At 33.2% G+C, this 14,318-nt stretch overlaps 2 protein-coding genes across 5 annotated transcripts in view; one reads left to right on the plus strand and one right to left on the minus strand.

Moving 5' to 3' along the window:
* The window catches only part of IL7 (interleukin 7), a 95,145-nt gene that overhangs the window by 54,291 nt on the left and 26,536 nt on the right, over positions 1 to 14,318 (plus strand). For 2 of the 3 annotated variants that reach the window (XM_049633634.1, XM_049633637.1), the window contains one exon: positions 3,881 to 6,978. The exons of the other annotated variant lie outside the window; for it this stretch is intronic. In XM_049633634.1, coding sequence (XP_049489591.1) covers positions 3,881 to 4,000 — 120 coding nt within the window. In that variant the 3' untranslated portion in view covers positions 4,001 to 6,978. Of the gene's footprint in view, positions 1 to 3,880; positions 6,979 to 14,318 lie in introns of those variants that run through there. 3 annotated transcript variants of the gene reach the window in all.
* Positions 11,269 to 14,318, minus strand: part of ZC2HC1A (zinc finger C2HC-type containing 1A) — a 49,621-nt gene continuing 46,571 nt past the window's right edge. For both annotated transcript variants that reach the window (XM_049633633.1, XM_049633632.1), the window contains one exon: positions 11,269 to 13,225. In XM_049633633.1, the coding sequence (XP_049489590.1) occupies positions 13,060 to 13,225 (166 nt within the window). In that variant the 3' untranslated portion in view covers positions 11,269 to 13,059. The remainder of the gene's footprint in view (positions 13,226 to 14,318) is intronic.

Consider the following 14,318-nt stretch of genomic DNA (forward strand, 5'->3'; position numbering starts at 1 on the left):
TTTTAAGACCACAACACCATGAAACTTGAAGTCAATCACAAGAAAAAATTTGGAAAGACGAGGTTACAGAACATCCTACTGAAGAATGAATGGGTTAACCAGGAAATCAAAGAAGAAATTAAAAAAATACATGGAAGCAAATGAAAATGAAAACACAACAGCCCAAAACCTTTGGGATGCAGCAAAGGCAGTCTAAGAATGAAGTATGTAACAATACAGGTCTCCTTAAGATGCAAGAAAAGTCTCAAATACACAACCTAACCTTATACCTAAAGGAGCTGGATAAAGAACAGCAATTAAAACCCAAACCTAGCAGAAGAAGGGAAATAAAATAAAATAAAATAAAATAAAATAAAATAATTAGTACAGAAATAAATGACACAGAAATTTAAAAAAAGAATAGATCAAAGAAACCCAGAACTGGTTCTTTTAAAGAGTGAGCAAAATTGATAACCCCCTAGTTGGACTTAACAAAAGAAAAGAGAAAGGACCCAAATAAATAAAATCATGAATTGAAGAGGTGAGATCACAACCAACACTGCAGAAATACAGAGAATTGTAAGAGAATAATATAAGCAATTATATGCCAACAAACTGGGCAATCTGGAAGAAATGGACAAATTCCTAGAAACATATAAACTACCAAAACTGAATCAGGACGAAATAGGAAATTTTAACAGACCCATAACCAGTGAAGAAATTCAATCAGTAATAAAAAATCTCCCAACTACAAGGGTCCAGGTCCAGATGGCTTCCCAGGCGAATTCTACCAAACATTTAAAGAAGAGTTAATACTCATTCTTCTGAGAGTGTTCCAAAAAATAGGAATAGAAGGAAAACTTTCAAACTAATTCTATTAAGCCAGCATTACTTTGATTCCAAAACAAGACAAAGACCCAACTAAATAGAATTTCAGACCAATATCCTTGATGCACATGAATGCAAAAATTATCAAAAAGACACTAGCAAATCAAATCCAACAGTATCATAAAAGAATGATTCACCATAATCAAGTGGGATTTATTCCTGGGCTGCAGGGGTGGTTCAATATTCACAAATCAATCAACATGATACACTACGTTAATAAAAGAAAGGATAAAAATCATATTACCCTCTCAGGAGATGCAGAAAAAAGCATTTGACAAAATATAGCATCCTTTCTTGATAAAAACCCTCCAGAAAGCAGGGATAGAAGGAACATTCCTCAGCACCTAAAGGCCATATATGAAAGCCCCACAGCTAATATCATCTTCAGTGGGGAAAAACTGAAAGCCTTTCGTATAAGGTGAGGAACACGGCGAAGATGTCCACCCTCACCACTGTTGTTCAGTATAGTACTGGAAGTCCTAGCCTCAGCAGTCAGACAACAAAAAGAAATAAAAGGCATTGAAATTGACAAGGAAGAAGTCAAACATTCGGTCTTCGCAGATGACATGATAACTCTATGTAGAAAGCCCAAAGGACTCCACCCCAAAATTTCTAGAACTGACACACAAATTCAACAAAGTTGCAAGATATAAGACCAACATACAGAACTGTTGCGTTTCTATACACCAATAATGAAGCAGCAGATGGAGAAATCAAGAAATCGAACCCACTTGGAATTGCACCAAACTGTAAGATACCTAGGAATAAGCCTAACCAAAGAGGCAAAAGATCTGTACTCTGAAAACTATAGAGCACTTTTGAAAGAAATTGAAGACACAAAGAAATGAAAAAAGTATTTCATGCTCGTGGATTGGAAGAGCAAATATTGTTAAAATGTCAATACTACCCAAAGCAATCTACACATTGAATGCAATCCCTATCAAAGTGCCACCAGCATTTTTCACAGAGCTAGAACAAACAATTCTAAAATTTGTATGGAACCAGAAGAGACCCTGAAGAGCCAAAGCAATCTTGAAAAAGAAAACCAAAGCAGAGACATCACAGTTCCAAACTTCAAGCTGTATTACAAAGCTGTAATCATCAAAGACAGTATGGTACTGGCACAAAAACAGACACAGAGATCAATGGAACAGAATAGAAAGCCCAGAAATGGACCCACAATTATATGGTCAACGAATCTTCAACAAAGCAGGAAAGAATTTAAGAAACAAAACAAATGTGCATCAGGGAAAAAAAGAGAGAGAAAGAGAGAGGCAAACCAAGAAGCGCTCTTAACTATAGAGAAGAAACATGGTTACCAGAGGGGAGATGGGTGTGAGGATGAGTTAAATAGGTGATGGAGATTAAGGAGTGCACTTGTGATGAGCACATAGCGATGTGTGGAAGTGTCGAATTACTATATCGTACATCTGAAACTAATTTAACACTGTATATTAACTATACTAGAATTTAAGTAAAAGCTTAATACAAAACTTAAAAATGATGTAAATATTAACTAGAGTGGGACATGGAAAACGAAGACAGTTGATTCATAGCAATGATGGGTTATTTCCGTTATTTCACATTTCTGTTACTATTATAATGTTATTCCACCAATAGATATATGGGAGCATGGAAATCCCTTATTTCTCTTAAAGAAGGAGGGGGAGTTGCATGCTCTGGGACTCAGGAAATCATAGGAGTTCCAACTGAACTGGAAGAGTGGAAATGAACACGAGCAATATAAATACATTGAGGGATTCTGGCTAAGAAAATTTGGAAACAAAGCTTAGAGAAGGGAGATACATCTGTGTTCCCAGGATTACAGAGGTAAAATCATGTTTTTTTGCATTTGTCTTTTTAATGAATGCTCAATCTTGGTGTCCTAGGAAATGTCACTTAAATTTTCACATCTATGCATTTCAAAACTGCTTAGTCCTATGAATTTCAGTTTGTATTTTGTGAAGATGTCCTAGACCCTCAATAAAATGAATATGAGAAATTCTCCTTCATATTTTTCTTTGAAATCTATTTAATCTTTTAAGTGTATTATTGAAAGGCTATGTGTTAGTGTTACTAAATATATAACAAAGAGAGATCCCAATTTGTGGCTAAACTAATAATAGGACAGATGAGCTTAAACCACAGGTATTATACTTACATGACTATGGTAGCTTATTTATCCTCTTGCAGCTCAGTTCCCTCATCTGTGAATGGAGGCAAAATCATCAACTTCATAAAGTCATTAAGTAGATAAAATGAAATAATGTATGTAAAGCATGGAACACAATACGTGACCTAGAAAACACTCAATAATTGGTTGTTATCCAAAAGATGAATTACGCTACCCTCCATGAATCCCCCTTCCAGGGGTTTACTGGAATGTGATCAAGTGTATACAGAGCTGCTCCCTTATGTATCTATTCCGTGTGAAGTATTTCTTTCTCCACTCTCTGTAGGTTGTACAGGTAGCCTTTTGTGAGATTTTCATCAGGGCCTGAAAACTAGTTTTGAGGCACGTGTCTTCTATACTCTAGTGAAAACCAACCAGATTGTCAGGGTGGACCTTAGGGCACAAGCTCAATCAGGTAGATCATCATCAATCAACTTTGCCAAAATACCCTGAATGTTTTCAGTGTTAATTCTTCCTTCCACAAAAAAATACACTTTTTTCTATATTAAACAAGACGATTGAGTAATCTACAAATATCTTTTCCATGTAAATTTCAGCAGAATTTCAATAGCATGTACACTGTTGCAGTGGTGAAAATGGCAGCCACCTGATGTAGCTCTTTGATCCTAAATCTTAAGCCACAACAATCTTGAATTTCCTCCACATCAATTATCACAAGTATAGTTAGAAATCATAGTTCAAAAAATATCATTCAAGATTCTCCCTTTTCAATTACACCAAACTTTCAGCATAACCTAATAGGATGGAAATTAATAATTGAATATTTTAAAAGGTGTTTTTTTAATGTAAATTTGAAACTTTTTAAATTTATTTTTCTAGGAAGACAGCAAATCTTTAAAGGAACAGAGAAAACAGAAGAGCTTGTGTTTCCTAGGGATACTACTACAAAAGATAAAAACTTGTTGGAATAAAATTTTGAGGGGCTCTAAAGAACATTGAAAAATATGGAGTGGCAATATAAAGACATATGACTTTAGTTGTATCTTCCAAGAATCTATTTGCTCATACAGTTTTTGGGGGTAGAATACCCTAGAAGTGACAGAATGCCTCCTGGTAAAAGTGGATTACAGCAGCTGAGAAATTCATACAATAGAACTAGAACTAGAAGGACGCAGACAGTGGAAACCAAATGCTGCAATCAACAAACTATTTTATATGTTTTTGGACATAATCAATCAGTATTAATTCTGTGATTTTTGTAAGATAATCCATGTAAACTATTAGTTGCAATAATACCTTTTAAACCTGTTTTAAAATTTCAGAAGAAGAGATAAAATCTGTGAAGTATATAAAGGTTGCAAGGATTAAAAAATAACATTGCTTTATTATCAAATTAATTTTATGCATCAGCATCCTACAATGAGAGTGGAAATTGGTGTCTCTGTGCTGAAAATGTTTCAGAATTAACAGTGAGATGTGGGTAATGTCCATGAGAGGAGGAGTCATATACCTTAAAGCAGCAGCAGTATGAAGGAGTACAAGAGATTTAAGAGAGAGATTAAGACATGTAATCATACATGAATGTATAACACAGTGCCTTCACTAGATGGTATAGCAAATGTTTTAAGATGACCATAAAGAATAGTTTCACAAAATAGAAACTCACCTGTTCTAAGGATGCTAAACCATAATACTGAGTTATTTTGGTCATTTATATGTAATAAAATTTGTCTAAATGAGTTTGCAATTTGGGAAGTATATTTTTAACAGAATAATATATGTTGACCTTTTAATTAATGAAATGTGTATATTTAATTTTGACACTGTATCTGTATTATATACAAATATTTTCATACAGTATTACAAACGTTGCTTAGTTTGGATAACATTCCTCCTTTGATAATAAATGGCCTATGTAATAACACTGTCAGATTCACTTAATGCCTTTTAAAACAAGATTTTAATACTGTACCACTATTTGATCTCTCACTGCCATTGAATATGTGACTTTTAATACCTTATTACTCAGAATGTGCATGAAACCAGGACCCAAAACTATATAAGAACAGGAACTTTGCTTTCTATGTTAAATTTTAGTCTATTAAAAGAAGCTTTTGTATATACCACATCCAGTTTAGAAAAGTCTGCCAATAGTCTTTGCTTACTTATAAAGGGAAATGAAAAACCTATTCTAGCCAGGCCACAGTCCTTCAGCAGCCACCACTTTGCTTAACTCACAGCCTTACTGCTCTTTTACGCTTTCATTACCACCTGGTAAAGTGCTGACCGGCTTTGAGCTTCAGATGAGGCTCTGGTGCCAGTGTGTGGTGTTAAGACTTTCCTCTCGGTTCAGGTTTGTGTCCCTGCCTCTCTTTCTCCCTCTCCCTAAATCCTATGGCGTTTCACCCTCACTGGTGCAGGTAGCTGTGTAGAATTGTACAGACAGTTGTACAGAATTCACTGACTGCTCCATTAATAGGGCTTTGAATCAAGTATGTTTTTGTTTGGTTTTCATTATTAACTCCAGAAAAGGGGGCTAACACTTTCAGGAGCAAATGATTCTTCACCAAGCTCTTTCTTCAGATGGACTTTTCCAAGTAAGCTATGCTTCCTTCCACCATAAAACATGGTCAACTGTGTGGTACACCTTCACTCTGATGAACTGGTATTGTCGGTAAACCATCAGCTGTAGAAATGAGGGAATTTTAAGTTTCTAAGGCAAACTCTTCAAACTGTCCTTGAAAGTGTTCCTTGAAGCCTGTCTAAAACATCCCTAACAAGTGTTGAAAAGAATTCCGAGATTATGGCAAAATAAAGAACAATATTTTTAAATGCTTGCAATAAGTTATTAAAATTTTCTTCCTTGATTTTCATTTGTTTATGATATGTTTGAATTTTAGAGAAAATTCACACTCAAAACAGTATTCAGCCTATACTGTGTACCAAATGCTTGAAAAAAAAATACCCAGGCATTTATGGTTGTATTTACCTTCGTTGTTTCCTACCCACTAGGAAGGTAAGTGGAGACAAGGCAGGCTAGTTAATAACTAACTTGGATATTATATTTTTATATTTTTACTCTCCAATTAGAGACTTGTTTTATCCCAATGAACATTTTCTTTCCGGTATGTACATATACAATGCTTTAAAGCAGTATTTTCTAAAGTTTGTCCCAAGTAATCCTAATCCTCATCAATGCTACAGAAAAAGATGATGACGGCACAGAAGATGAAGAAAGATGAGGAGGAGGAGAAATATAAAAAGAAAAATAAAAAGAGGGAGGATTCTGAGTTCTGGAGTCAGATAAATTTTCTTTCAGAGATTTACAATTTATACAAGTATATTAAAGGATGTATAAACACATACAGCTTTAAAAAAAAAAGCTTAACACTAAAAATCATTTCCAAAATTTGACTAGAGAGTGCTACTTTTATGTAAAATCCATTACCTAAATGCACTTTGGGGAATATTGCATTATATAAAGGGTCTCAATTAAAAGTCTTTTAGAATAGGCTCCCAAGGAATCCATTGAAGGAAATACTCCTTCCAGGATTAAGACAATTCTCTTAAAACTACAGATCCTGCTCAAACTTCAAGGGGCATCTCAATTCCTTTCTCCTCAATTGCTATGGCTTCCATGATGATTCTAGATAATGTTAATATTTCTTCCTTTCGTTGCCCAGCACTTAATTTCCGGTATCAGGAATTATTATTTGATCAGATTCATCTTAATATTTTATCTTAAATACAACTTATTATTTACATAGTTTGTTTTCTATCCACATTTGTTTAAAATGTTTTCTCCTGAAAAAGTATATGATCTTTTACGTTCCTTTAAGCTTCTAATGGGAAAAGCTAGGTATATGGTGGTTAATACATAAAGACAAATCGCATTAAACCAGTGTATCAATAAAAATCTAATTGTCAAAAAAATACATTACTGGAATAAAATACAACTTACTTAAAGGTAGATATGATAGGAGCATATAATTAATTTAAACCAATAGGACTCCACAGCTTTGTGTTCTCAACATCTCCATGGAATTTTCATTTCTAAACTTTGTTGTGAAACAGCTTTCAGTCTTGATTCTGACCAAATAATAGAATCTGTGGAGATATTATAGGACAAGAAAAATACAATAGGTAGGTACATTGATAATCACCAATTCCAACAGTTTTTTATGTCTCAGTACCAAAATATATGTATGCACCTAGATTCACCAAGTATTTAGTATTTGAGAAAGATGCAAAATGGTTACTTTGGTTTGGAATAACCTGGGGTTTATTTTCATTTATTTGTTTTACATCCTCTTCATACACAATGGTAAGAAAAAACTGCGGTTTTCTGTAGAAAACAAATTTTCTAAGTAGGGGGGAGGTTAGATACACGTTAAGATCTTACTATCAAAGTGAATCAATTTTCTATCTGTATCTTACATGGGGAATATTGTGGAAACATTTACAATTTAGGGCTCACTGCTCCTGTTTTTCTTTCTTTAAAACACTAAGGGTCCCATCCTTTCCACATTTCCCGGGTGGGATTGATGATTTTTTCGTTTGTGCCACCACTAAGGTCAACAAATAACTCAATAATCTACCAGGTGCTACCATGTGAGAGATGGGCATGTGCTTGCCAATTTCTACCTTTGATGCTTATCACAAATTTTATGTTTGAAAATAATCTGAATCAAATGGGAACATTTTACCTAAGAATTTAATTGGACAGGAACTCATAAATTGTTCTGGAAATGGTCCAAATCCTATGAAGTGAAAGGCGGTTGGTTTGAAGAACATCTCATCAGGTGAAGTAAAAGCTTTCTAGGAGAATCAGAAAGATCTGACAGGAAAGTATAAAATCACAGATATCTACCTTATCATCTCCTTACCCAGCATTCCCAGAAGAAAGGAAAGTATTTGTCTTTAGCTGTGAAAAAGTTTAAATATGTAGACAAATACATCTTTATACTTAAGAAAGAGGAGTTACTTTCATCAAGGTTAAGTTAAATACTATGGTTGGGACTTCTATCTTCACAGCCCAGTGGGTTTAGAAAGCCCCATCTTTTGAATACCACTTAACAGGAAGATGCAACACAGATAGAGATAATTCACTCAACAAATATTTATTAAGTATCCATCTCTAATGTGACAGTTCTGGACCTAGAGGTACAAGAAAGTCCCTGCCTTCAGGGAGCCTATATTCCAAAAAAGGCAACACTCAACAAATGAACAAAATTATTACAGAAAACAAATTCTCTGGAAAACAAAGAAAGAAAAAACAAGATTGATCAACAGAGGAGGTATTTTAGGTAAGATGATTAAAGACCCCTTTGAAGACATTTGAAAGTATGTTATTGGTCTCAAAAATGTCAACATATATCACTGGCAATATAAATTTCATTGAATGATTCAGGTAATTTGCAAAAAACCAAAACAATATTTCAGCTATAGTACATAGTACACTGTAATAGAAATAAATTATGAAAATATCGATTGTTTGACTCTGAAGCTGTATGTTGCCCTTAAGTATAAGCTTTATTTATATATTTTGAAATAATTTCAGATATATAGGAGTTGCAAAGATAGTACAGAGTGTTCTTGTATACCTTTTACCAAGTTTCCTCTAACGCTAACATCTTACATAAGCATGGTACATTTATCCAAACCAAGAAATTAGCATTCTTTGTTGTGGGGATGAGTGTGTGGTGCATGGTTGAATGTTTGGCAGCATCCCTGGTCACTACCAGAGAAATTGAGGTTACGAGAGGGGAGGGATGGGGGAAATGGGCAAAATAGGTGATGGGGATTAAGGGGTGCACTTGTCAGTGATGAGCACTGTGTGATGTATGTATGGATGGATTGTTGAATCACTATATTGTACACCTGAAACTAATATAACAGGGTATGTTAACTAACTGGAATTAAAAACTTAGGAGCGCTTGGGTGGCTCAGTTGGTTAAGCATCTGACTCTTGATTTCAGCTTAGGTCATGATCTTGTGGTTTGTGAGATCAAGCCCTGTGTTGGCTGCATGCTGAGGGTACAGAGCCTGCTTGGGGTTCTCTTTCTCTCTCCCTTTCTGCCCCTCTCCACTCTTTCTCTCTCTCTCCCTCTCAAAATAAACATTTAAAAAGAAAAAACAAAACAAAAATAAAATAAGTAGATGTCACTCACCTATATTAAATATCGTTAAGTTAGGCTAGATGATTAAAAAAAATTCTTAACTTAAAAAAGATTGTAACTCTTGTACAACTAAAATGAAATATTAAAGTAATAGCATAAAGAGTATCTGGTAATGTTTGAGTAATAGGTTTGAGATGCATAAATTGTTAACAAAATGTGAGGGTTAAATATTAAACATTCCTATTAATTACTACCACAATGGTGCCTAAAATGAGCTAGATTAAGGTTCTTAAAAATCAGCATATGGGGGCGCCTGGGTGGCTCAGTGGGTTGGGTGGCGGACTACAGCTCAGGTCATGATCTCACGGTCTGTGAGTTTGAGCCCCGCATGGGGCTTTGTGCTGACAGCTCAGAGCCTGGAGCCTGCTTCCGATTCTGTGTCTCCCTCTCTCTCTGCCCCTTCCCTGCTTGCTCTCGCTCTCTCAAAAATAATAAACATTAAAAAAAACCAGCTTACGAATTATTAAAGTCACAACAAAATGAAGAATAAAAACTATCTTTTATAAATCTCCATAATGTCATGAGATAGATATAGATATATCTATGTTGCGGAGAGGCCTTTAAAATAAAATTGGAAGCTGGTAATATTAAATTATCTAAAAGCACCCTCTAGTGGCAAAAAAAGCAATCCACGTATAAGCCAAGCAAACTTACATATAATGAGTATCCTGATAGTAGTAATTAACTAAAAAACTTCTGAATGAAAATAAGTGTGGCTATCATTAACTTGGTTTTAATGATTTTCTACTGCTCAATTCAGTAACACAGTTGGAAAAATTATCTTAGTACTAAAAATATATCCACCACATAAAATACATATACCTACAATGCAAATATATTGCATTGAGTACAAATCAAACATGTTTAATTATATTAAAAAAATTTTTTATGTTTATTCATTTCCTGAGAGAGAGACAGAGTGCAAGCAGAGGAGGGACAGAGAGAGGGAGATAATCCAAAGCAGACTCCAGGCTCTGAACTGTCAGCACAGAGCCCAATGCAGGGCTTAAACTCACAAACCGCCAGATCATGCCTGAGCGGAAATGGGATGCTTAATCGACTGAGCCACCCAGGTGCCCCTAATTTGATTATATTTTTACTAGAGACAGCTCCTGTTTAAAATTTTAAATATGATAGTCTAAAATTACTAAGTATTGATGACAAACCAATACTTTTTGCCATTAACTGTAACATTACCTAATTCGAAATATACACGCAACGTTTTCTATCAATCTTAAGTTCACTAATGTTTTCAACTGCTATATTTTACTGGCCATGAAGAGAATTTACTATTCATTAGAAATCTTGTAATGAAACATTTAGAATACTTTGAAGTCAGAAAACACTGCAATTCAGTAAAGTAATAGCAGTTTTTTTAAAAGCTGATGGCACAAAAAAATGGCCAACTAAAAGCTACTTTCTGTCATTTAAAAAAGTTTGTATTTAGACTTTGAATATTTTCTTCATATTTCAGTGTGCTCTTATCTTTCTACCTATGTCTGGGTAAAAGCTAAGACATTAATAAAGACCGACTGGAATTTTTTTTTTTTTTGGTTCATCTTTATTGAATAGTTCAAAAATGAAGACAATATTTATAATAAAAAACTGTGAACAAGAGACAACAGCAACCATAATAATTTTACTTTTTCAAGCTAATGACTTTCAGAATAATATATAAGCAATTTTTACATTTTAAATTTAAGCTTATAATCATTTTTTATTCTACCACACTGGCAAATACTTGTGAAAATAAATAAAAATAAACTAAATGATCTAGGAAAATTTCTCATAAACTGAACTATTGCACAACAAATCAATGTGAGAATAATATATGTAAGTAATATAAAAATGCATTTAAACACATTGTCACAACATGTTTCATAATTCATAAGTATACTTCACCAACTTACTATTTATAATAATCTCTGGGTTCTAGAATTGGATGATTTTTTTTTTTACCAACTCATTTTCCATGTAGTACATTGTAACATTTACTTGCTACTGCAAAATTCTGTGAGAAACAAACACGTGCCACTTCTGTTTAAGTTCATTTTATCTACCCCTCCCCTTGGGCAAAAATTATGTGGTCTTAAAAAAAAAATAGTGCTCAGTTCCAGGTAAAACAAAGTTTAAAGTTCTTCCTATGATTTATAACAATTAAGACAGAATAACATATTATAGAAATGAAAATCTAATACGTACATTATTCTCCTAAATTAATTACAGCTTATTCTAATAAATGGACTTTTTTTAAAGACTATTTTGACTGAATGAAGACAACCAGAAAAAAAAAGTTAATAAAAAATCAGGAAAGAAACCATAAGGAAAATAAAATAACAATTCCCATTATCTCAAGTTTACATACCCTGCCCGAATGAAAAACAAAAACAGAAACAAAAAACAAAAACCCCAAAAACTAATGAATACACTTACAAAGTATAAGCATAAATAAATTTCAGAAAAATTGTAAGCCACAAATTTCTACATTAACCCTTACAGTTGATCACAGTCATAAATGAGAAGCTATAAACTGCCTATAAAAGATTTGCTTATAACTTTATAAGATCAAAGCTCTTTCCATTCAACAGAAATTACTAATAAATTACAGAATATGGCTGCATAGGAGATCAAAGAAATCTGCTAAATACTGTTACATTGAAAGTGACAATGATTAAAAGCTACATTTTAGCCAAAATTAAAGTATAATTAAATTTTTGTGAATGTTTAATTACATAAGTCAGCTAATGCATTAAAGCAATGCATTTTCAGTGGGATTTTTACTGTGATGTGAATGGTGTTTTGGCATTAAACACTAAAAAGAAAATATAAGTAGGAAAATTAGATATTCTCTTGACCTACTCATAACTACATCTAATTATACTTCAAGGGAAATTAAAATTTAAAAATTGCTAATGATTAACTATCCAAATTATTTATTAGGTGAGGTGGTTTGTTTTAAAATCTATTAAAAATAATTTTTTCTAATTACACAGAAATAAATGTGTGGAATTTTGTAAGGAAATTTATGCATTTTATATTATTTTCAAACTTTGCAAATAAAAAAAAGTAGTAAAATAAAACTCTTTAGACATGAGGTTATGAAAAAAATGAAATATGGAGATACAATTAAAAATAGAATATACATTCAACTAACGAAGAAGTAAAAAAAAATCATTCAGTTATGACTGGAATAAGACACATTTGTATTTTTCAGTCTCGTGTCTCTAAAAAGGAAACTGCATAATTACATTTTAAAGAATGAGTAAAGACCTTTAAATTATAAAATTAATGATATACCGAGTAAAGGACAACCTAGACCCGTGGGGCTTTTTTCCTTTCTTTTTTAATATTTATAAAATTAATTGTTGGCAAGCTCTACAGAAATGATCTCACATAACTAGTTGTAACTAAAAATATTCTCTTCATTTCCAAAATTTCAAGCATCCCATCCTATGATACTATCTGAAAATAGGCACCGATAATAAATATGTTTGTTCTGATTTTTTGCTCAAGGTAATGATCATCCCTAAAGCTTGAAGGACTGAGCACTAGTGTTTGATTTTGTGGAGGTATGCTTCATGTGCTTTAACAACAATAACAGAAAAGTAACACCTAAGTTAATGATTCCACTTGAAATTATTTGACAGATGAGTGAATATTTCCTTGAATGGCACAGTTTGGGGCATCAGGTATTTATTATACACAGTATATGTACACAAATATATACACACACACATTACACAGCCAAAGATTATGCTTCAAAAATTGCTGAAAAAAGTATTTTGAATAATTTTAGCATAAATTCACTAGAGGAAGTGCTTAGCTGTCCAAGCAGCAACAGTCATAAAATTTTAGACTTAGCTTTTTTTTGGACTCTGTTCACAGAACCATTCTTCGAATGCCACATTCACAGCAGAACTTTGCCCATTCTACAGGGTATTTAGTCCCACACTCGTGGCAGAATTTTGGTAAGTGTCCTGTTGAATTTCCTTCCATGCCTTTAATGTTTCCGCCATTAAGTGAAGATACACAGTCTCCATCTGGCCTGAAGAAGTATAGGAAAAAAGTGGAAACACAAAGTTCTTGTCAGTAGTTTTCATAACCCTTAGAAAACACAACATAAAAATATTAAGTACAACTAAAACATTGTTTAACCTCATTTTTAATATTCTTCTAGTTTAGATTTAAAAAAAAAAGAATCCCTTTTAGTTAATAATGAAATTCTAAATGTTTTCTTTGGCATTTTATTTGTCCCTGTTATGAGAATCTTTCAGGAACAAATGCCACCACACTTTGCATCTCCTCAATATACTACGTATTTACTACAATGGGAACATGATGGAAATTTAGGTGTCCCTTCTGCAAAACCATCTCTACAGAGAAAACTGGAACTCTGCCCTGAGGAAAGGATGGAGGTCTTTACTCCAAATACACATTGTAATAAATATGTACATATAACATATATATAAAACTAAATACATAATTTCTCCCAATCTATTATGCTATTTTCACTGTATCCATAGTATCGTTTAAAATTCTCATCATTATCATTAGGTCCTTTGCTCTAATTTAGTTACACTAACACACTCAAATTCTTTCATCTTTTATCCCCTGTACTGCAACCCTCATGGCTCTGGACACTCTCACTGTCACCTTGAACTCTGTGTCCCCCTTTGCTTTAATTGTTGTCCATCTGACATGCACTATATGTTATTTATGTTATGTCTTCTCCATAAGATTGTAAGCTCCCTGAGTGCAGGGATTTTTATCTGTTTTATTACTGCTCTAGGCTAGGATCAAGAGAAGTACTGGACATAAACTCATCTCAGTAAATATTTTTTTAACGAGTAAGTGAATGAGTAATACATGACAAGGATAAAGAAAGCAAAATATTTGGTCTGTATAAAATGCCAAAGAAAACTTCTCTCCAGATTGATCAACAAAAAAGGAACAAACAATATTCAGAATAAAAGAGGCATGTAACTACAGATATAACAGAGATTTAAAATTATAAGAACAATTCTATGCTAGCAATTTGAAACTCAGATGAAATGAAAAATTTCCTAGAAAAATGTACTTATGAAAACTGATTTCAAATAAACTAGCACTAAACAAACATAATCATTAAATTATGAATG

The sequence above is a fragment of the Panthera uncia genome, chromosome F2 (genome assembly GCF_023721935.1).
Source record: "Panthera uncia isolate 11264 chromosome F2, Puncia_PCG_1.0, whole genome shotgun sequence".
Classification (NCBI taxonomy): domain Eukaryota; kingdom Metazoa; phylum Chordata; class Mammalia; order Carnivora; family Felidae; genus Panthera; species Panthera uncia.